This window comes from Hemiscyllium ocellatum, chromosome 34 (assembly GCF_020745735.1).
Source record: "Hemiscyllium ocellatum isolate sHemOce1 chromosome 34, sHemOce1.pat.X.cur, whole genome shotgun sequence".
In the NCBI taxonomy this organism is placed as follows: Eukaryota; Metazoa; Chordata; class Chondrichthyes; order Orectolobiformes; family Hemiscylliidae; genus Hemiscyllium; species Hemiscyllium ocellatum.
The window spans coordinates 36,478,292-36,502,320 of NC_083434.1; the positions used below are offsets into that span (position 1 = coordinate 36,478,292).

The 24,029-nt window shown below is 47.3% G+C and overlaps 1 protein-coding gene across 5 annotated transcripts in view; it reads left to right on the plus strand.

The window, feature by feature from the left end:
• rreb1a (ras responsive element binding protein 1a) overlaps positions 1–24,029 on the plus strand; it is a 226,421-nt gene that overhangs the window by 121,362 nt on the left and 81,030 nt on the right. For 4 of the 5 annotated variants that reach the window (XM_060850146.1, XM_060850148.1, XM_060850144.1 and 1 more), the window contains exons 3-5: positions 2,954–3,159; positions 15,636–15,725; positions 18,856–19,019. In XM_060850146.1, coding sequence (XP_060706129.1) covers positions 2,954–3,159; positions 15,636–15,725; positions 18,856–19,019 — 460 coding nt within the window. The remainder of the gene's footprint in view (positions 1–2,953; positions 3,160–15,635; positions 15,726–18,855; positions 19,020–24,029) is intronic. The other variant, XM_060850145.1, reaches the window with a different exon arrangement.

Here is a 24,029-nt window from a genome sequence, read left to right on the forward strand (position 1 = left end):
TCACGTGGGAAATCATGTCTCACGCAATTGATTGAGTTTTTCTTTGAAGAAAGAACAAAGAAGATTCATGAGGGTAGAGCGCTGGATGTGGTCTATATGGACTTCAGTAAGGCATTCAACAAGGTTCCTCATGGTAGACTGGTTACCAAGGTTGGATCTCATGGATAATAGGGAGAACAAGCCATTTGGATAGAGAACTGGTTTGAAGGTAGAAAACAAGAGGGTGGTGGTGGAGGGTTGCTTTTCCGTCTGGAGGCCTGTGACCAGTGGAGTGCCACGAGGATCGGTGCTGGGTCCACTACTTTTCATCACTTATATAATGATTTGGATGTGAACATAGGAGGTATACTTAGTAAGTTTGCAGATGACACCAAAATTGGAGATGTAGTGAAGAGTGAAGAAGGTTACCTTAGAGTACAATGGGATCTTGATCAGATGGGCCAGTGGGCTGAGGAGTGGCAGATGGGGTTTAATTTACATAAATGTGAGGTGCTGTGTTTTGGAAAAGCAAATAAGAACAGACTTACACAGTTAGTGATAAGGTCCTAAAGAGCATTGCTGAACAAAGATACCTTGGCGTACAGACTCGTAGCCCCTCGAATGTGGAGTTGCAGGTAGATAGGATAGCGAAGAAGGCATTTGGTATGCTTTCCTTTATTGGTCAGAGTATTGAGTACAGGAACAGAGAGGTCATATTGCAGTTGTACAAGACATTGGTTAGGCCTCTTTTGGAATATTGTGTTCATTTATGGTCTCCTTCCTATTAGAAGGATGTTGTGAAATTTGAAGGGGCTCAGAAAAAATTTACAAGAATGTTGCCAGAATTGGAGGATTTGAGCTATGGGGAGAGGCTGAATAGGCTGGGGCTGTTTTGCCTGGAGCGTCGGAGGCTGAGAGGTGACCTCATAGATCATAAGATCATGAGGGGCATGGATAGGGTAAGTAGACAAGGTATTTTTCCTGGGGTGGGTGAGTCCAGACTAGATGGTGTAGTTTTAAAGTCGAGAGTGTGATGCTGGAAAAGCGCAGCAAGTCATGCAGCATCCGAGGAGCAGGAAGATCAATGCTTCGGGCAAAAGCCCTTCATCAGGAATTCCTGATTCCTGAAGAAGGACTTTTGCCTGAAACATTGACTTTCGTGCTCCTCAGATGTTGCCTGACCTGCTGTGCTTTTCCAGCATCACACTCGACTCTAATCTGCAGTACTCATTTTCGGCATAGTTTTAGGGTGAGAGGGGAAAAATTTAAAAGGGAATAAAGGGGCAACGTTTTCACACAGAGGGCGGTGTGTGTATGGAATGAGCTGCCAGAGGAAGTGGTGGAGACTGGTATAATTACAATATTTAGAAGGCATTTTATGAATAGGAAGGGTTCAGAGGGATATGGTCCAAGTGTTGGCAAATGGGACGAGATTGGGTTGGGATATCTGGTCGGCATGGATGAGTTGGACCGAAGGATCTGTTTCTGTGCTGTACGACTATAATTCGGTGCCACCTTATGTACCAAAGTACCGAGGGAGGAAAAAAACACTTAGATACAAAGTAGAAAGAGAAACATGAGTTAAAAAGTTAGATTCCCTACAATGTGGAAACAGGCCCTTCAGCCCAACAGGTCCACACCGACCCTCTGAACAGCAACACACCCAGACCCATTCCCCTCCCACTAATGCACCTAACACTACAGGCAGTTTAGCATGGCCAATTCACCTAACCTGTACATCTTCGGACTGTGGGAGGAAACTGTAGTAAACCCACGCAGACACGGGGAGAACGTGCAAACTCCACACAGACAGTTGCCCAAGGCAGAAATTGAACCCTGGTCCCTGGCCCTGTGAGGCAGCAGTGCTAACCACTAAGCCACCACACCGCCCCAAGTTAAGCATTACTTCATAGAATAGTAGAAAGGTAAAGAAATAGGTTATAGTTTAGATTAAAGTCTTTTGTTGCTTAAACTAGGGAAATAAAGGAATAAGCTAAAAGTTTCACAGCCTTCTGCTTATCTCGTTCTCCGTGGAGACCTCAGCAGTGTGCTCTCGAAGCAGCCGCTGCAGATACTGTCGCTGCAGCTGGAACTACTGCCTCTCCGATCTCCACCCCCCACCTTGGGAACATACCTGGGCAGACCCACTCACACGCCTAGCTGAGACACTGCCATTTGGGTGCCAACTCCTACATTGAGGAGCCCTGCCTTATATAATTGACAGCCTGGGCGTGCCCACAGTAAGTGTGCTGCAAAAGTGGCCTGATTTCAAATGGACACCCACTTGGAGGAAACCTCACAGTGTGGGCCTTGTGCAACATCCTCACAATTCATCACCAAACTGTCACTGCCCTTGCTACAGTCACCAGTGACGGCCTGTAATCGTCAGCAGTTCTGGTCTTAAACGACTCAGAATGTTCTGTCCAAGTAGAACCCATGCTTGGAAGGTCAGAATCTATAATTGTCCAGCTAGATGTTTTTGTTAACATTGCAATTAAAAGTAGTTCAAAAATAAAATTGTCACGGTTACATTTTGCCCAAAGAATCCTGATTCAGCCATTAGGTTTGTGTGTTTGACCCTGAACATTGACTTGTGACTGACCTGGGAGAAAGTGAGCACTGCAGATGCTGGCGATCAGAGTCAAGAATGTGGCGCTAGAAAAGTACAGCAGGTCAGGCAACACCCAAGGAGCAGGAGAGTCGACTTTTCAAGCATCAGCCTTTCGTCTGGAATACAGTGTGAGGTTTCCATCTGAAATCAGGCCACTTTTGCTGCACGTTTGTTACTGACCTGCCTCCATTGGCTCGTCTCTCTGTGTCTGGGATTGCGATGGGGAATCACTAGGAGCATAGCTCAGACCTGACCACCCAGCCCACCCGTACGTCATCTCAGATACTGTGGATAAAAGCCCTGTCTGTCTGGACACCGCTGTGAGAATGTTTGCGTATATTTTGTGTATATGTTGTACTCCAGCAGAAAGTGAGACGGAGGTCATCACTACCACCGCCCAGGGGACAGCAGTGATTTTGCCAAACAATCCCGAAAGCGTCGACTTGTCTTCCGTGAAGTCCATGATGTCGACGGTGATGAACATGGGCAGCCTCAACGGGGAGGCCAGTGAGATGCCGAGTAACAAAAGCCCCTCAAAGTCTTCCATACGAGCTGGGAAAATCAAGCAGGTAGGCTCTGAGGGAAAGGCTGAAATCTTGGGGGGTGGGGGGGGGTGGCGGGCGGGAGGGGGGGGCAGGTGGTGAGGGTGTCGCTCAACACTGGTCACTTTGGCACTTGCACAGACCTTCTTACTTGTTCATTCGTCCTGGGATTTGTCAGCCATCTGGTTCGACCACTTCTGGAGTATTGTGTGAGATTCTGCTCTCCCTCCTGTCAGAAGGATGTTGTGAAACTTGAGAGAGTTCAGAAAACGTTTACAAGGATGTTGCCAGGACTTGGAGGGTTTGAGCTACAGGAAGAGGCTGAACAGGCTGGGGCTGTTTTCCCTGGAGTGTCGGAGGCTGAGGGTGACCTTATATAGAGGTTGATAAAATCATGAGGTGCATGGATAGGATAAATAGACAAGGTCTTTACCCTGGGGTGGGTGAGTCCAGAGCTAGAGGGCATAGAGTGGGAGGGGAAAGATTTAAAAGCAATCTAAGGGACAACATTTTCACACAGAGGGTGGTGCGTGTATGGAATGAGCTGCCAGGGGAAGTGGTGGAGACTGGTACAATTACAAAATTTAAAAAGCATCTGGATGGGTATATAAATCGGAAGGGTTTGGAGGGATGTGGGCCAGGTGCTAGACTCAATTAGGTTGGAATATCTGGTTGGCATGGACGAGTTGGACCGAAGGGTCTTTTTCCATGCTGTTCACCCCTATGAGTGACAAGCGTGCCCCTTGTCAGTCATTACCCTCAGATACCCTGTTTGCCTGAGAGGCATGAGGCTGACACCTGCGCGAGTGGAACATGGGCTGATCTTCCAGCACCGTACTGAGGGAGTGCTGCACTGTCATCGGCGCCTCTTCTTGGATAAGATGCTGAACTAGTTGCAAAAGATCCTGTGCCGCTTTTTCAGAGCAGAGCAATGTGCATTGGTCAAGCATTAGTCAACATTACTAACACATTAACTGTCAAACAAACAAACAAACACCCAAAATGACCTGATGAACTTGCTGGCTGTGGAAAGTTGCTATTTTTTTTAATCCTACATTGCCACAGTGACTACAGAATTGTTACGGTACAGAAGAAGGCCATTCGGCCCATTGTGTCTGCAAATTGCTGGGTTGGTTGTAAATCTCTGTGTCCCGAGGTCATCAATGTAGGTTTTTCAGCTTTCTGGTCAAAAAGAATGTTTTGTCTTGCGTCTCTTGCTACCTTTAAATGCACCAACCCTTTCCCCCATTAGCTCATTCGCAAGCCCCTTCCGACCCCGTTGACAGCTTGCCCCTCAGACCTTCAGAAGGTTTGCCTTGGGGTTTCATTCCTGGAGCCTCTGGCCAGTATTGAAGCCTACACTGGGACCTGACCTGACCTGTTGTTGTAGCCCAGCAGCAACGGAATCTGAGCCTGTTTCCATCAGCCACAACCTGGATTGGGCAGTTTGACAGGAATATCAGTTTGATGATCATGAAGGATGAGTTTTGTGCCATATCCAGAGGGTAAAAAGCTTGGATAATTTCCTGATGTCAACGATTGCCCATCTATCAGATCAGCCATGATCTCATTGAATGGCGGAGCAGACTCGATGGGCTGAATGGCCTTTTTCTGCAAAGTTTTATGGCCTTATAGTTCCTTGAGGTCAGATTTGTGACATAAATACTAAAGAGCTCATCTCAAGTTCCCAATAAATTCAATTGAACCTGTTTAACATTCAGATGACAACCCATTCCCCAATGCCATGCTCTGATATATTTGCTGTGTTCATGTTTATGGGCATCATGTATTCAGGAGTGTGCCCACTATCTGATTGGACCTGCCTGTGGTGCAATGGTGTCGCGAGATGGTGAACTAAGATAAGCTGGGGGATTTGGGGAATGGGTGAGGCTGGGGCCTGAGGACACAGGTGGGGTCTGAAATCATCAAGGGACGATAGCTTCAAAACCGCCTCCCTCGCTGCCCGAAAATCCTAAGATATCCTCAGGCAAGGTGTTGGGTAGTTGGCGTCTTAAATATGGGAGCTGCGGCCAAGTAGGCACAATCATGGTGTGGGAGTGAAGAGAGAGGAAATACTTATAACCTCTCCTTGTTTACAGGGGGAGCAAGAACCTTTCCTTATTGTCACTGCTCTCCTTTTCCAGCAGACCCCACCCCCCCCCAACGTCAGCATGGGATAGACTTACCCAGAACCCAAACCCCCAAACCCCACTTACTGTGGGTCTACAGTTGAAGCTACACACTAAAGTCCGAGTTCCTGCATAGCCCACCCACTCCCCCACACCTGCCATCCTGTACACGTCAAAATATCGAAAGGCGTCCTGAGTCTTTTGAATCAGACCGGGCCGAATACAGATTGTTGAGCTGTTTTCGTTCTACACTGTGATTGTTGTAATCGAACCTTCACCGACATTCAGTTAAACTGCTGAACTTCCCTGTGTAAACTCTGGGCATTGGTCCTCGTTGTGTAACCTCCTCCTCCTCCTCCTGCAGCCCCCCTCTCTGATATCTCTGCTTCGCTAATTCTGGTCTCCCGCTATGTTGCTGACTTGTGGTGACACTCTAGCTTCAGCTGCCGAGACCCTGAGCTCTCGAATTTCCTTCTCAAACCATTTCGCTGTGTACGTCTCCTTCCGCCTTTCAGGCAGTCCACGTTCTTTGACCAAGTGTTTTGTCACCTGTTCAAATACCACCTCACAGCCCCCGTCTACATTTTTTTATTCACTAATGGATTGAGGGCATTGATAACTAGGCCAGCTTTTATTGCTCATTTCTAATTGTTTAGAGTTGACCACATTGCTGTGGGTCTGGAGTCACATATAGGCCAGACCAGGTGAGGATGGCAGTTTCCTTTCCTAAAGAACATTAGTGAACCAGATGGGATTATCTGACAATCAACAATGAATTCAAGGTCATCATTTGACTGTTTATACCAGATTGGCAAGTGGCTGAGTGGTTAACACTGCTGCCTCACAGCACCAGGGACTCAAGTTCAATTCTGGCCTTGGGTGACTGACTGTGTGGAGTTTGCACTTTCTCCCTGTGTCTGCGTAGGTTTCCTCCGGGTGCTCCAGTTTCCTCCCACAAGTCTAAAGCTGTGCCGATTGGGTGAATTGGCCATGCTAAATTGCCCGTAGTGTTAGGTGCATTAGTTAGAAGGAAATGGGTCTGAGTGGATTACTCTTCGGAGGGTCGGTGTGGACTGGTTGGGCCGAAGGACCTGTTTCCACACTGGAGGGAATCTGAAAAAAAAAGACTTTACTTTTAGTGAATTCATAATCCACCATCTGCTGTGGCAGGGTTTGAACCCGGCTCCCCAGAATGTCCCCCTCCCACTCCGCCAAGGACATGCAGGTCATTGGCCTCCTCCATCGCCAGACCATGGCAACACGACCCCTGGAGGAAGAGCGCCTCATCTTCCACCAGGAACCCTCCAACCACAAGGGATGAATGCAGATTTCTCCAGCTTCCTCATTTCCCCTTCCCCCACCTTATCTCAGTCCCAACCCTCAGACTCAGCACCGCCTTCTTGACCTGCAACCTTCTTCCCGACCTCTCTGCCCCCACCCCCCCTCCAGCCTATCACCCTCACCATAACCTCCTTCCACCTATCGCATTCCCAACCCCAAGTCCCTCCTCCCTACCTTTACCTTAGCCTGCTTGGCACACCCTCCTCATTCCTGAAGAAGGGCTTATGCCCGAAACGTCGATTCTCCTGCTCCTTTGATGTTGCTTCACCTGCTGCGCTTTTCCAGCAACACATTTTTAAGCTTTAAGACCTTATCTCTTGACCAAGCCTTTGGTCATCTGCCCTCTCCTGTGGCATCTCATCCCACTATGTTTTATCATGCCCCTGTGAAGCTCCTTGGAACATGTTGTTACATGGTAGACACTATCTAAATATAGCTTCTTGTCGTGGATTGTAAGTAGCTGAAGCACCAGCACTGACCCTTGGCTGCATTTATTGCAGCACTTCAAAATGGCCACTTTTTTCCTATTAGCTGCTAACTCTCTGTTAACTAGCCCTCATACCGGTCACCTGTCTGGTTTTGGATTGCTGAGTTCTTTTCCCCCCTCATTCTTTTTGTTCACCAACTCTCCACCCTATTCTCACTCACTCACTCTCTCACACACTCACTCTCACACTCTCTCACACACTCTCTCACACACTCTCTCACACACTCTCTCACACACTCTCTCTCACACTCTTTCTCTCACACACACTCTCACACACACTCTCACACACACTCTTACACACACACTCACACACACTCACTCTCACACTCACTCTCACACACTCTATCTCTCTCACTCTCGTGCACGCATGCGCGTGCGCTCACACACTCACATACATCGATGTTTCGATCATAACCCCTTCATCACACATGTGCCTGAAACGTAGACTCTCCTGGTCTTCGTACGCTGCCTGATTGGTTGTGATTTTCCAGTGCCACACTCAGTGGCAATGTAGCTGAGGAATATCAGTTTTTTTTCTTTTGACTTGTCCTTTCTGGGTGTATAGGAGTGTCGCTGTTTGAGGCCAACAGTGGTCACTCATCTTTGATTGCCATCGAAGGGGGTTTGTGAGTCGCCCTCGTGGTCACACTGAAACCTACCCCCAGGCTGAAGGGCAAGTGATGCTCTCAGATCCACATCCCACAACACTGGGGAGGAAAGAAAGCTCTGGCCTAACACTGGGGCATTGAGACACCCATTGATTCCTTACAGTGTGGAAGCAGGCCAATCAGCCCATCGAGTCCACACTGACCCTCCGAAGAGTATTCCACCAGACCCAACCCCCTACCCTATCCCCACTGGCCAATCCAGCCCAACCTGGACATCTTCGGATTGTGTGAGGAAACCGGAGCACCCGGAGAAAACCCACGCAGACACGGGGAGAATGTACAAACTCCACACCCACTGGATCCCTGGTTCTATGAGGCAGCAGTGCTAACCACTGAGCCACTGTGCTGAGAGGGGCAGGTCTGATCGTGTTGATACTGCACTTGGTGTGTGCAGGCAAAAGTTCAATTTATATAGCACCTTTCATGAGAACAAGTCACAGTCATGGCCCACACAGACTGGTCATGTGTAGGAAACACAGCAGCCGGTTTGCACGCAGACAGCTCCCACAAACAGCGTTGTGATTACGACCTGATAATCTTGATTTTAAGTTTTCTCTCTGTGATCTTTGACCGAGGGATTAATATTGGCAGGGGCACTGAGAACAACTGGGCCTCTGCTTTTCTTTGAACTCTGAGAGAAAGGAGATCTTGTGAGCTCTAGGGCCTCTGGGTTAACCCGTCCTGTGAAAGGGAGCACCTCTGACAGTGCAGTAGCCCCTCAGTACTGCAGTGGAATGTTTACCTTGATCTCAGTGTCTGAGTCATGGGGGGGTGGGGGGCGGGGGGGGGGTGGGGTGAGGTGGTGGGGGTTGACTTGGAATCCAGGGATTTCTCAACCTGAAGTAGGAGGGTGACCGGCTGAGCAAGGAATGACCCCACAAAGGTCACCTGTTCACTTCCAACAGCTGCACAGTGGAAGCAAACCAAAATTCTTATGGATGGAGAGAGAGAGTCTGTGTGTGTGTGTGTGTGTGTGTGTGTGTGTGTGTGTGTGTGTGTGTGTGTGTCTGTTTCTGTGTGGGCAGGTGTGTGTCTGTGTGGGGGTATGAGTGTGTATTACAATGCAGCTGAATTCAGGACCAGCTCTGCAAAGGGGCTGTGGAACAGTCAGCTCCAGACACTTATCGAAAGTAGTTAAGCGAGCTATAAAAGCGATAAGCCCGTGTGATGAAACAGTGTTGGAGCTTTGTGCCTTGGACAATGTGCTCGAAATAGGGAATTGATCTTTTCCTTTCTCTCGAAGCCAGGTGCTGAAAGTCAATTTTACTCCCAGTTCCGACGATCAGCACTTTCAATTTTTGTGGAATTCTGCGACGTGTGTGTGTGTGTGTGTGTGTGTGTTGCATGAGAGTGAGAGAGAGAGAGAGGCAGGGAGCCTCCATCCAGTAGCAGCTGTTGTGGCTTGTAAACATTTGCACTTTTCCCTGTAGCAGAGTGTACAGTGCTGCCGTTTGTTTGACTGACCTGCCCTGTGCTATGTGCAATGTGCTGGTATGGGAGTCAGTCCTACTTGCTGGTTAATGATAAACTACAGAGTCAATATTCACAGGGCCAGGCAGCACAGCTCTGATCTCCAGTCCAAGGTTAAACAGGGGAGTGGGGTGGGTGAGGGAGGGCTGCTGACTATTCCAGTCTGTTGTTAAAATGAAAGGCCTCAGAGGTGCAGGTAGCTACAGTTTTTGGGATGGGTGCAATACTGCGCCGAATTAATTGGTTCCTTCTCTTTAAATCTGAGAGAAAGGAGTTGGCTGTCAGAGTAGCAGCACCAGCCCTGACTGAACAATGCCACATGTTGCTTTCCTTCGCTAATAGGCTGGAGCCCAGGCTCAGGCTTTGCTGTAGGGATGTTAACACGCCCCTCATCCCAGCCGGACAAGGGCAGTGGGGTATTTTTAAAACTGTGGCAGAGGTTCTGACGCAGCGTGGGTACACTCTGTAGTCACAGATCTTGGCTGACCCAGCAGTTGGCTGGCACTGTCCCAAGCTCTCAATCTTCCAGTTGACTGTTCCATCTGGTAGCAAAGAGGGGGGACGTCACTCACTCACATCGAGGGAGTTTTGTCTTTGTTGCTTTGGGAAGTGAACATCTTTGATGGCAGTGACTGTCACTTTTTTTATCCTGTTCATCCCCGAGCTCAGTTTTAGCACAAGCCAGTGTAATGTACTTTGATGTCTCAAACTGTGCTCTGACTGAAATAGGCTGTTTTTTAAAACAGAGTCTCTGACCTTCGTTTGCATTTCCCTGTGTTCCTTTGTACTCTGTTCTCCAAGCTATGATGCAGATTGTGTTCCAACTTCGAAATGAATTGATTATTCTCTGTCACCTGACTAAGGGTAATAATGTGAAGCCAGGCAGTGTGAGAAGAGATACCGATGACCTGATAGGCCATGACTGAGCGGATTTTGGATTGGCCTACAGGTCCCCTCCCTAACCTTCTCTGTGAAGTGGTCCTTGTTTTCTTTTCTTTGTGGATGTTCCCCAGTGCTCCCACAGTCTCTCCTCTCCTGAAGCGTTGACTCCTTGCAGAGTTATGGTTCCACATTTTGTGCCGGCCCTCTAACTGAGCCTGTCCAAGTGGCCCACTCTTCACTCGGGACCCTGGACAGTGAGTGCTGTTCACCTCTTTGAGCAGGAGAGACATTGGTGCAGTTCATATCAGGTCGTACCCTGGGCCTTTCACCTTCTGAGTGTGGTAGAAATAGTCCGAACGTAGTATGACCACGGATGTGACAAGATCGGTTAATTTTCGAACACATATCAAAGTCTTAGAGTTTTACAGCATGGAAACAGGTCCTTCAATCCAACTTGTCCGTGCTGTCCAGTTTTCACAATTAATTTAGTCCCACTTGCCCATGTTTGGTCCATGTCCCTCCATACCTATCCCATCCATGTACTTGTCCAAATGTTTCTTAAAGGAAAAAATGGTATTCGCCTCAACCACTACCTCTGTCAGCCCATTCCAGACCCTCACCACTGTGAGAAAAAAATTTGCCCTTCTGGATCCTGTCGTATCTCTCCCCTCTCACCTTAAACCTCAGTTTTACAGGAAATCCTGAGCGAATCCTCAGGGCTTTTCCTTGCCTTGTCGATGGTATCTAACAACAGTACTGGAAAAATGAAGGTTTTGTTCTTGAAGGAGAAAACTTAAGGCTAAATCACAGCCATCAACCCGTCCTAAAAACTCTGCTCACATTTTGACAGCTGTCACAAATTGCGTCACAGCAGCTGGTAAAATCCACATCATTACAAAGCTATCTACAGCATTCGAAATACAAGATTTTCTTTTAAGAAAAGCCAGTTTGTCCTATCTCCTGGTGTTAATGAATTCTTCAAGATCCAGAATTCCAAGATCCAAAGGTGAATCTTCATCAAAAATTAATCTGGTCTTCCTTGGACAGAACCCTATCTGTGTGCCACGTTTCACTGAATTCCATCCATTACATTTTAGATATTTTGTCAACAAGCTAACAACCCAGGATGAAGAATTCTCTCTGTCCAGTCTCAGTGGTGGGGCTAATATTCAGAGGCATTTGGTATGCACATGTACACTTAGATGTGCACGGGCAGATATGACCGGCTCATGGTATTACTGGGCAAGTCAGAATGAAATCTGGTTTGATAGATCAAATGTTTTCATTTGTTTAGTTCATTAATGTGTTAAACATATTGAGGCTACAGCTTTCTTTTTTATGTAATAAACTTCTGTTCTCCTGTTAAAGAAAGTCAAACCAATCCACCTAAATATCAAGGACTGTAAGATCAAAACTTCAAACTGTATTCAATTGCCATCTCTTCCAGTGACTCAAGGCTAGAGAAATGTCTACCCTGACCTCAATTCCTTCAGTTTCTGCTGAACTGACTCCTTGCACCTTCTTTGATATGGACTATGGAGATAATTTAGTGAGTCCATTCCATAGTTGTTGACATGAACCTTTTACAAATCTGAGAGCTTAAACTTTCTCAGTTCTAATGACCTGCACATTTCTAACCAAGATTAGGGATCTTAAGATGAAGGAGCCCCTAGGGAACAGTGACCATAATATGTTAGAATTCAGGAGAAAGTGACAACTGCAGATGCTGGACATCAGAGTCGAGAGTGTGGTGCTGGAAAAGCACAGCAGGTCTGCAAAGGACGTGCAGGTCCTGGGCCGCCTCCATCGCCACACCCTCGCCACCTGATGCCTGAAGGAAGAACGCCTCATCTTCCGCCTTGGGATCCTCCAACCTCATAGCATCAATGTGCACTTCACCAGTTTCCTCATTTCCTCCCTCCTCCTACCCCCCCCCCCACTCCCCACCCCCGCCATCTTATCCCAGTTCCAACCTTCCAACTCAGCACCACTCTCATGACCTGTCCATCTTCCTTCCCACCTATCCGCTCCACCCTCCTCTCCGACCTACTATCATTACCCCCACCTCTGTCTACCTATCGCACACTCAGCTACCTTTCCCTTGCCTCCCATTTATCTCTACACCCCACCCCCTGGCTCACAAGCCTCATTCCTGATGAAGGTCGTTGCTTGAGACGTCGATTCTCTGCTCCTCGGATGCTGCCTGACCTATGGTAGAATTTACCCTGCAGTTTGAGAGGGAGAAGCTGGAATCAGACCTAATGGTATTACCATTGAGTAAAGTTAACGACAAAGTCATGAGGGAGGAGCTGGCCAGTGTTGATTGGAAGGGGAAGGCTGTGCAGCAGCAATGGCAGGTCTTTCGGGGATAATTTGAGAGGCATAGCAGAAATTCATCTCAAGGAAGAAGAAATTACTAAAGGGACGACAAGGCAACTGTGGTTGGCAAGGGAAGTTGGGGAAAGTGTAAAAGTAAATGAAATTGCCTACAGTGTGGTGGAGAGGAGTGAGAAGCTAGAGGATTGGGGAGGCTTTTAAAAATCACCAGAGGATAACCAAAAATGCACTTGGTGGATATGAGGTTAAGCTAGCTAATGATCTGTGTAATAAGAGGCAAGAGGTTTTTTTACATATATAAAAAGGAAAGAGAGAGGCAAGGGTGATCATTGGACCATTGGAAGATCAGGCTTGAGAAATAGTAATGGGGAACAAAGAAATGGCAGAGGAACTGAATAGGTACTTTGTATCAGTCCTCATGGATGAAGATATCAGCAGCATACCAGAACTTTGGGAGAGTCAGGGAGATGAGGTGAATGTAATGCCCATCACTAGGGAGAAGGTGCTGGGGAAGATGACAAGTCTGAAGGTGAATAAATCACCTGGACGGGATGGATTGTACCCAAAAGTTCTGAATGAGGTAGCTTAGGAAATTGTAGAGGTGACCTTTCAGGAATCACTGGAGTCAGGGAATGTCCTAGAGAACTGGAAAATAGCTCATATAACACCCTTGCTTAAAAAAGGAGGGAGGCAGAATTTCCAGAAACTACAGGCTAGTTAGCCTGACCTCGATTGTTGGCGGTATTTTAGAGTCCAGTATTAAGGAAGAGATTGTGGAGTACTTGGAAGTGTATGGTAAAATGGGGCTGAGTCAGCACGGCTTCGTCAAGGGAAGGTCATGTCTGACAAACCTGTTAGAATTCTTTGAGGAGGAAGTGACTAAGTTGAACTAAGGAGAGGTGGTGGATGTGATCTATTTGGATTTCCAGAAGGTTTGCACAGGAGACTGCTGAATTAGATAAGAGCCCATGGTGTTCAGGACAAGGCACTGACTGGCGTGGATAGAGGATTAGCTGACTGGCAGAAGGCAGAGAGTGGGAATAAAGGGGCCTTTGTCAGTTTGGCAGCTGGAGTTCCACAGGAGTCAGTGTTATTTGTGTTGTATTTGAACAGTCTGGATGAAGGAACTGAAATCATTATTGCTAAGTTTGCAGCTGACACAAAGATAGGTGGAGGGACAGGTAGGACTGAGAAAGCAGAGGCTGCATAAGGACTTGGGGCAGGCGAGGGGAGTGACAAACCCAGTAGTATAAACCTATTTTTGTTATCATTGCAGGGACCTGAAATCACACACTTAATGACAACTGCTGAATTTAGGCACTGTCCTGGAAAGACTGTTTGACCTTGTTTTGTTCATTTAAACAAAAACCTTCACAGAAATAACCAACACTCATCTGCCTCTACTTTTGAAATCCAAATTTTGAAAATGGTAGTAATATTTATAAATTATACACACAATGTATACATGTGTGTGCACATATTCATACACAAACATTTACACGTTATAAGACATTTACATATTATCATGTACACACAAGCATTGGGCTAGTGAATGTCTTCAATATGTTCTTGGGTAGTCATTTCAGTGATCTAGCATGGGAATGAAGAACTAAATGGTCACATGCTGTGCTGTATGAAGCGACATTTCTGTGCAGCACCCATTGAGTGAAAAAGAAACACTTGTACTATTGGGCAAGACAAAGACCTGATTGAATGGGTTTATGGCTAAAGCTTGTTTGACTAATGTCATGTTCCACCCAGATTAAACAACCCTCATTCACCCCTGTGTTCCACCGCCAGTTTCCATTCCAATAAAACTCCTATCACTGGCAAGAGACCCAACTTGCTTTTTTTTTAAAATTGCACCTTAACCTCAGTCCCAACTTTGCTCTGCGTTTCTCATGTTGTGCACATCATACAGGGCAGCTGGTGACAATTGTAGATTATTAATCCCGAGACTCAGGCTAATTATAGAGTCCCTACAGTGTGGGAGCAGGCCATTTGGCCCATCAAGTCCATGCCATCCATCTGAAGATCATTCCACCCAGAACCACCCCATCAACCCCCACATTTCCCATGGCTAACCCACCTAGCCTGCACACCCCTGGACACTACAGGGCAATTTCCCACGGCCAGTCCACCCTAACCTGCACGTCTTTGGGCATCCGGAGGAAACCCACGCAGACACTGGGGGAATGTGCAAACTCCACATGGAGAGTTGCCCAAGGGTGGAATGAAAAATGGGTCTCTGGTGCGATGAGGCAGCAGTGCTAACCACGGTGCCAATGTATTGCCCCTGCTTTAGGGGCATGGGTTCTAATCCCACCATGGGCTACTGGTGGAATTAAGCTTATGGAATCTTATCTCTGTACCTGTAATCACAAAAGTGTTGTCATAAAAATCCACCTGGGACACTAATGAGATCGCTGAGTAAGCATTCACTCACAAATGATGAAATCTGCTAGCTCTGGCCTCCACGTGACTCCGGGCTGAAAATGATTGTTGACTATCTAAAATCATCTCCATTAGGTACCGGCAACAACAACTGGCCTTGCCATTGTTGATGTGGAAGAGCTGGTAATGTTACAATCTTATAACATCAGGTTATAGTCCCAACAGGTTTATTTGGAAGCACTAGCTTTCGGAACGCTGGTCTTTCATCAGGTAACTAGTTGAGTGGGTCACCCGATGAAGGGGAGACGCTCCGAAAGCTAGTGCTTCCAAATAAACCTGTTGGACTGTAATCTGGTGTTGTGTGATTTTTTAACCTTGCTATTGATGGTAACTTCCGATGGGGGGGGGGTGGAGAGCGGAGTGGGGGGGGGGTGGAGAGCGGAGTGGGGCGGTGGGGGGGAGAGCGGAGTGGGGTGGGATAATAATGGATTGGCAGGAAAAGCACAGTAAGCGTGTGTATGTTCAGAGCTGACCATCCCAAGAGTGCATTTGGCAGAGGGCCACCCTTCTGCAACTTTGTTAACAAAGTTTCGGGGTGCAGGGGTGTAGGAAACATCTCTTGCAGAATGCTCAACTTCTGCTTGAGGAGCAGGCACTGACAATGTGCCTGATGCTGCATGTGACTCTGACTCATTCCCTTTTGTAACACAGCACACCGGTCTTGGTAGCCTCTGACATTGTTTTCACTCGAGTTCCTCCTCACTGATCCACACGTTGCTGTTCTGCCCCTTACAGGAAGCCAAAGAAGAGAAGTCTTTCTTTATCTGTCCACTATGTGAAAAGGACTGTGGAACCCAGCACCAGCTAACGATGCACATTCGACAGGTAGGTTGTGGTTTGTGGCACCACTTTCTAGGCTGTTCAGGCCCGGTGCACTTTGTCGTTAGCTCTAATGTGGTGAAAAGTTGTGCTCTGCCTCACAAGCTTTTACCATACGTCAAGTGTTCTCAAATTAGTAAAGCCACGTTACAAAGGAAGAAAAAGCAAAAAAAAGCACGGTTGCACAATGCATTTTCAGCACATTGTACAATTTGGAAGGCAGATCTTTGCGAGCAGTGTGTGAGTGAGAGAGAGAGAGAGATGGGTTTGATTCAGTGTGATGGCTAACTTGCATCACAGGAAGAACTTAGGGTGTTTGCAGTCAACTGCAGTTCAGACAATGTAACCAGCACAACCCTGCCCCCAGCCAGGGGAGCAGGAGCTGAACTGAAGTGGCACACAGCACTATGTTGTATTGAAATGAAAAGTGTCCAGATAAAGCTCCATCTGAACCTGTAATAACAATCATCAGCCTCCCATTGTCATGTTTAATTCCCCCCCCCACCTCGTCGATGCCTGCTCCACTTTGCCTTATAGATGCTCCTTGCAATGGTCCTCAATCAGATCAGAAACACTTGGCACAAACCCCTCCCTGTGTTTGTCTGTGCCTTGCTCACATTGTGCAGTCTGACCACAACTATCTCAAACTACCTGCTGTGCCGGGTGGCACGGTGGCTCAGTGGTTAGCACTGCTGCCTCACAGCACTAGGGACCCAGGTTCAATTCCACCCTCAGGCGATTGTCTGTGTGGAGTTTGCACATTCTCCCCATGTCTGCGTGGGTTTCCTCCCACAGTCCAAAGATGTGCAGGTTAGGTGAATTGGCCATGCTAAATTGCCCGTTCAGGGACGTGTAGGTTAGATAGATGGGGCATGCAGATTACAGTGGAAGGGTGGGTGGGATGCTCTTAGGAGGTTCGGTATGGGCCAAATGGCCGAGTTCTGCACTGTAGGTATTCTGTGATAGCTTCTGAAATTTATGTCCATACGCCATCGCTTGTCTCAGGGACTGACATTTCAAATGTTGAAATCATGGGAGTTAAATGAAAACGAGAAGTTGTACAGTTTTATACTTCAATCTTCCTTGACACTAGGAGACAACCATAAGTGTCATCTTCAGGTGAAGCAGTGTTAGAGGGCATAAGATAATTGGAATAGCTGTGCAGATGCAATTTGATCCCCATTTTAAAGTCCAATCGGTGTGCTTACTTTTTAAAATCATTTTAGGATGTCGTTTCAAAGTGATCGGTTTACATTCACAGTTTTCCTTTTGGAAGTCATCCTGTAATATTTTTATTCTAAATTGGTTTGAGGAGGTCTTTTTTTAAGGGAACGTGTTGGAAGCTAAACAATTCAAAGTTGTACTGGTCCATCCTGGGGAAGTTGACATACAGTGTGGGACTTGGAATCCTGGGTAACCTCTGAGGAACTGCTCTGGGCTACAACTAGTCAGGTTCAAGTTAATCCCAGTCTTTTGGGAGACACTGAGATGTTAATTAAGAATCTTAAAGGAGGCGTTGAAAGACCTATAAGACAAGTTGATGAATAAATGTAATCATGTTATTGGGGAAATGCAATCTTTATTTTTAGAAAATGAGTTTATACCTTCTGAATCTGCAAGACCATCTACAAGTCAGGAGTGTGGTGAAATACTTTTCACTTGCCTGAATGGTGCAGCTCCAACAACACTCAAGGAACTTGACACCATCTAGGACAAAGCAGCCCTCTTTGTTGGCACCACATCCACCATCTTCGATGTTCAGTCCCTTCACCACTGTGCAGTAGTGTCAGTGTGTACTATCTACAAGATGCATTGCTACAACTCACCAAGTTCCTTCAACAGCACTTTGCAAATCTGTGACCTCATATCACCGAGAAAGACAGAAGTAGCAGATAGATAGGAATACCACGACCTGTAATTTCCCCACCAAGATGCAGAGCACCTTAACGGTGGCTCAGTGGTTAGCACTGCTGCCTCACAACGCCAGGGACCCGGGTTCAAATCCAGCGTTGGGTGACTGTTTGTGTGGAGTTTGCACATTCTCCTTATGTCTGTGTGGGTTTCCTCTGGGTGCTCTGGTTTCCTCCCACAATCCAAAGATGTGCAGGTTAGGTGAATTGGCCATGCTAAATTCCTAAGTGTTCAGGAATGTGTAGATTAGGAGATTAGTCAGGGGTAACTGTAGAGTAATAGGGTAGGGGAATGGATCTGGGTGGGTTACTCTTCGAAGAGTCATTGTGGACTTGCTGGGCCGAAGGGCCTGTTTTCGCACTGTAGGGATTCTATGATGGTTCCATGACTTTATTGTCATGGAGTCAAAATCCTGAAACTCTCTCAACAGCACTAAGGTATGCCTTTGAACAGCAGCTTGCCAACATCTCAAGGGCAATTAGGGATGAGCAGCAAAGTCCCATGAATGAAATATGTGCCCCTATTTGAAGCAAATGGAAAAGCTGTATCAGTGAGGGTAAAGAAATGATGTCGGAAAAGACTTTGAATGATTTTGAAAACCTTTTGAATGAATTTGCATGGCAAAACCCTGTCATGAATGTGGGCAATGGTGTTTATTACGGAGGCAAATATGATGCAGAATATGTGACAAAAATGTGACAGTCCAGCATCACCTTTTGCAGGTAGGAAGAATGCTCAGAGAGTAGCTTTCCATTTTGTCATTCTGCTAAAAAGCATTTGTCAGCTGGACCAACATTTGGTGTCATAGTCAAGATGATTTACACACTATCTTTACCAGCCCATCCCTTTATGTGCATTCATGTCGCAACACGCTGGAAATTAATAACTTGAGACAAAAAAAATACCTGAAACTAGTCCTTTGTAAAGTTTAACTTTTTGACTTTTAAAAGGGAATAGAGTAGATTCGGTCTGCCTGCAGGGTGGTTGTTTTGTGAAAATTGGATTCTGGTCCAGTTAGAATTTTCATTCTGAACGGATTTCAGGGAAGCAGTCTGTAATGTGTAGCATAAAAGAATGGGTTCCATCGTGAACCTGGTGATACTGGTTCAAAGGCTGGGGCTGACCTGGCTTTTAGCCCGGACAGGTGAGGCAAGGGAGGGTCCTTTTCTCCATCACGCTCCGTGTTTGCTTGTATCGCTGACTGGAGCTCCATGTGTCTCTGCAGCACAACACAGATAGTGGAGGGAACACCCATTCCTGCAGCATTTGTGGCAAATCCCTGAGTTCCGCCAGCTCCCTCGACCGTCACATGTTGGTCCACTCAGGAGAGAGACCGTACAAGTGTTCGATCTGTCACCAGGCCTTCACTACCAATGGTAACATGCACAGGTGAGTGCAGCTGCTCAGGGTGGAGAGGCAGGGGCAGCGGTAATGGTGACGGCGAGGATTGTGGGGCAGCTGTAATGGGCACCACGGGGGGATGGTGTTACAGCGGTAATGGGCACCACGCAGATGGTGTTACAGTGGTAATGGGCACCACGGGGGATGGTGTTACAGCGGTAATGGGCACCACGCAGATGGTGTTACAGCGGTAATGGGCACCACAGGGGATGGTGTTACATCGGTAATGGTGACCATGGGGATGGTGTTACAGCGGTAATGGGCACTGCGGGGATGGTGTTACAGCGATAATGGGCACTGCGGGGATGGTGTTACAGCGGTAATAATCATCGTGGGTATGGTGTTACAGCGGTAATGGTCACCACGAGGATGGTGCTGCAGCGGTAATGATCACCGTGCGGATGGTGTTACAGCGGTAATGATCACCGTGGGGATGGTGTTAACAGCGGTAATGGGCACCGCGGGGATGGTGTTACATCGGTAATGGTCAACGTGGGGATGGTGTTACAGCGGTAATGGTCAACGTGGGGATGGTGTTACAGTGGTATTGATCACCGCGGGGATGGTGTTACAGTGGTATTGATCACCGTGGGGATGGTGTTACATCGGTAATGGTCAACGTGGGGATGGTGTTACAGCGGTAATGGTCAACGTGGGGATGGTGTTACAGTGGTATTGATCACCGCGGGGATGGTGTTACAGCGGTAATGGTCACCGTGGGGATGGTGTTACAGTGGTAATGATCACCGTGGGGATGGTGTTACATCGGTAATGGTCACCGTGGGGATGGTGTTATATTGGTTATGGTCACTGCGGGGTTGGTGTTACATCGGTAATGATCACCGTGGGGATAGTGTTACAGCGGTAACGGGCACCATGAGGATGGTGGGGCAACGGTAATGATCAACATGGGGATGATGTTACAGTGGTAATAGGCAGCATGAGGATGATGTTACAGTGGTAGTGGTCAATGTGGGGTTAGTGGGGCAGTGGTAATGGTTGTCATGAGGATGGTGGTAATGATCACCGTGGAGATGGCGGTGCGGTTGTAATGATTACCGTGAGGATGGTGGTGTAGTGGTAGTAATCACTGTTAGGATGGTGGTGCGATGGTAATGGTCACCGTGGAGTGTGGTGGTGTAATGTCACTGAGTTCACAATTGAGAGGCCCCAGGCCATCTCTGGGGAATCGGGTAAAAATCCACCCCAGCGGCTGGAGGCATATAAATTCAGTTAAAACTATCACCAATTCTTCTGTTCAGCGAAGGAAATTTGCCATCCTTACCTAGTCTGGCCTACATATGACTCCACGCTCACAGCAATGTGGTTGACTCCTGACATCCGAAATGGCCCTGCAATCCACTTGGGTTCAAGGGTCATGATGATTGGGCAACAAATGGTGGTTTTGACAGCAATGTCCACACCCCAGGAAAGGAAAATGAAACAAAAAATAGGATTGAGGCGTGGAGAGGCTGTTCCGAGTGCTGGGAGCAGACTAGGATCTGTGTTCTCGTTGTTTACTCGGCATGGTAAAGGTTTGAAATGCGTCCTCTTTATAGGGTTTATAGATTTAACTGAACCCATCGAAAGGGAACTGAATAAATACTTTAAGGAGAGAAAAAAAATTAAATCTGGTGTGTGGGTTAATAGCTGGTGAGTAGGACTAAGTGGATTGCTCTTTGAAAGAGATGGTGAAACTTCGATAGGTTGAATGGCCAATTTCCAGACTGTACCATTCTGTCATACAGCTCGAGGATGCACAAGCGATGTAATTGTCCCCAAGTTTCTCCTTTGCATTGTTTCTGATTAAAGTATTTCTTGTATCTTTAAGTTAGAGCAGCTTTTGCTTCAGACCCTTCCAATGGCAGAGTAGCGGGTTGTGTTGGTGTCGTGGCTGCTGTAAGGGACTGTGGAGATTCCTGTTCGAGCTGCTGGATGATGTGAGCTTTGTGGCTGTGCCATTCAGGGAGCTGATACATCAAGAGCTGTGTCCTTTTCCATTTATGGGGTTGGGAGAGAGAGAGAGAGAGAGGCATCACTCATGACTCTTACTGCCAGCTAGCGAGAGAGCAGTGACAGACAGCAGGAGAATGTCACCTGCTCATCCCATCAGCCTGGGACTGGTTTCTCAGATATCGGAGGCATAACTGAATGGGGAGCAGACAATCGAAAAATTGCATCTATCTTTCCACCCAGTGCACTTCACAATCCGTAAACCCTAGTGAGGAAGCTGCCTTTCTGATTAAAACTGAAAAGTGAAAGAAACGACTCCAGTTGCATGTTGAGTGACCTTCTGTGTGTCTGTTCACTCTATCACATGACACCAGTGTTGCAAAGTATGATGGAAGGATGCTATGCTTGGTGTTTTTGTAAAACAAAGCACTGGCATTTTATAGACCATCTTATAGATGTTGTCTGTTGACATCGACACTCCTTTTCTGCAGTTATATTGAATTCTGACTCTTTAAAAGCTTGCCTGATATGGGTACAGTTGTGAGACCCCTGTGAAATGTTTGAATGTGTTGCTCCCTCTTTCCCCGATAACAACTCCCTCCCTTCCTGGAGAACGCTAGCCCCTCTTTCACCGACTAACTCAGTTTTGGTCTTATTTCCTAAAGTGACGTTGTGGCAAGGAAATCTTCCTGGACTGAATAAAGCAACAGCCTTCACAGGGAGGAAGCTGTAACAAAAGCAGGAATTGAGACTGTACTTTCAGCGCTGTTACAAAATCTCCAGCAATGCCGTTCACTCGCATCCCTTTTCTTGATTTCTTTCCCACAGTCTGAGATCTTGTTTTCCGAGAGTCGGGTGTCTTCGCAATCAGCCCCGACTTTGGTTAGAGGCTGAACTGATGGGAGAGCTGCAACTGAAGCCTGCTCCTGTCTGACCACAGGCTTGTTTCCGTGGTTACCTGTATCATATTGTCCTGAGGAAACAGATGCTTCCAGAGAAACAAGTGCTGTAGATAATGGGGACCCGGGGCTGAGGTGACAGTCGATCTGAGCATGTGGTTTTCATTTCAGAAGCCAGCCACGGATTTTTGTTTCCTGATTTTAATTTTTTTTTTGTCATATGCATTCCCTTGATGACTTCTACTTTCTTTTTTCCCAACCAAATCACACTTTTAGGCTTAACTGACAGGAAATAGGAATTGGAGTAGGCCATTCGGCCCCTTGAGCCTGCCCTGCCCTTCAGTAGTTTCATGGCCGATCATGTTCCTCAAGTCCACTTTCCTGCCCTTTCCTCGTAACTTGTGATTGCCCGACTGATCAATAATCTATCTCAGCCTTAACATATACATGAGGACTCTGCCCCCCCCCCCCCCCCCCCCCCCCCCACACAGTTCTGTATGGCAAGGATTTCCAATGATTCTTGACTCTCAGAGAGAGAAACCATTCCTCCTCATAGTCTTAAATTAACGTCCCTTTATGCTGAGACTATGATCCAGCATCGTTATTTTATTCCCATTCCTGGGATCCGTGCGTCGCTAGCTAACCACAGCATTTGGTGCCCATCTCTAATTGCCTTCAGAAAGTGGTGCTGAGCCATCTCCTTTACCCGCGGCGGTCCCAGTGGCATCAGTTCACCTGCAGCGCTGTTGGGAAGGCAATTCCAGGATTTTGACCCATCGACAATGGAGGAACGATGGGTGAGGTGTGGTTTGGATGGGAATTTTCTACTAGGGGTGTTCCCAACATCCACAAATTCTCTATCCTCTGAGTCATTGAGATGAACAGCATGGAAACAGACCCTTCGGTCCAACATGTCCGTGCCGACTAGATATCCCAACCCAATCTAGTCCCATTTGCCAGCACTTGGTCCAAATCTCTCTAAAGGAGAAAGTGAGGTCTGACCTGCTGCGCTTTTCCAGCAGCACATTTTCAGCCCATATCTCTCTCAACCCTTCCTATTCATATACTCATCCAGATGTCTTTTAAGTGCTGTAATTGTACCAGCCTCCACCACTTCCTCTGGCAGCTCATTCCATACACGCACCACCATCTGCGTGAAAAAGTTGCCCCTTGGGTCCGTTTTAAATTTTTTCCCCCTCACCATAAACCTATGCCCTCTAGTTTTGGACACCCCAACCCTGGGGAAAAGAGGGCAGGGGGACGTTTCCCAGTGACAGATTTGCTAAATGGTAACGTATGGAAGGCCATTTCCCTGAGCGCTGTCTGTTTTGCCAGCACAATTGTGAACCCCACTCCCTCCGAGGTTCCTCATGTCAGAGGCACCCTCGTATTTCCTGAGTGGCAGCCACCTTTCCCAAATCCTGGTTGGCGATCCAGGAACCTTCCCCACTGCCTCCTTCACATTTCCAGGGAGTGCATCCTGTATCCGTGTGAAAGAGGTTTTTTTCCTGTCACCTTCACACCTCTCTGCCCTCTCCCCCCATTCTCGTTCATTTGACTAGAAGGGAACATGGTCTTCCGATCTCCGATGTCCAGCCCAATCCTGATTCACAAACCGCTGTCAAATCTCCTTCCTATGTGGAGGTATCTCAGGTGTTGGATTGGGATGGACAAAGTCAGTGTCACCCGACAGCAGATTATAGTCTGACAGGTTTATCTCCAATCACAAGCTTTCGGAGCACTGCCCCTTTGTCTCACAAGCTGTCAGACTATAACCTGGTGTCATGTGACTTCTGACTAGATCTCCTTCACCCCAAGGAGAAGAGTCCCAACTTCTTAGTCTAAAGTTTCTCACTTGTGAACTGTTCTTGTGTAAATTCCTCCTGTACTTCAGCATGTTTAGGTCTTTCCTATAACATGGCACGCACAACTGTACACTGTACTGCAGCTGAGGTCTAGACAAGCCTCTCTACACGTCCATCATCACCTCCTGGCTCCTGTACACCTGTATATAATATTAATATCCAATGAGCAGTGTGTTGTCACAGAATCCCTACAGTGTGGAAACAATCCATTCAGCCCAACAAGTCCATACAAATCCTCAGAAGAGTATTCCACCCAACCCTATTCCCTCACCTGTTGGTCT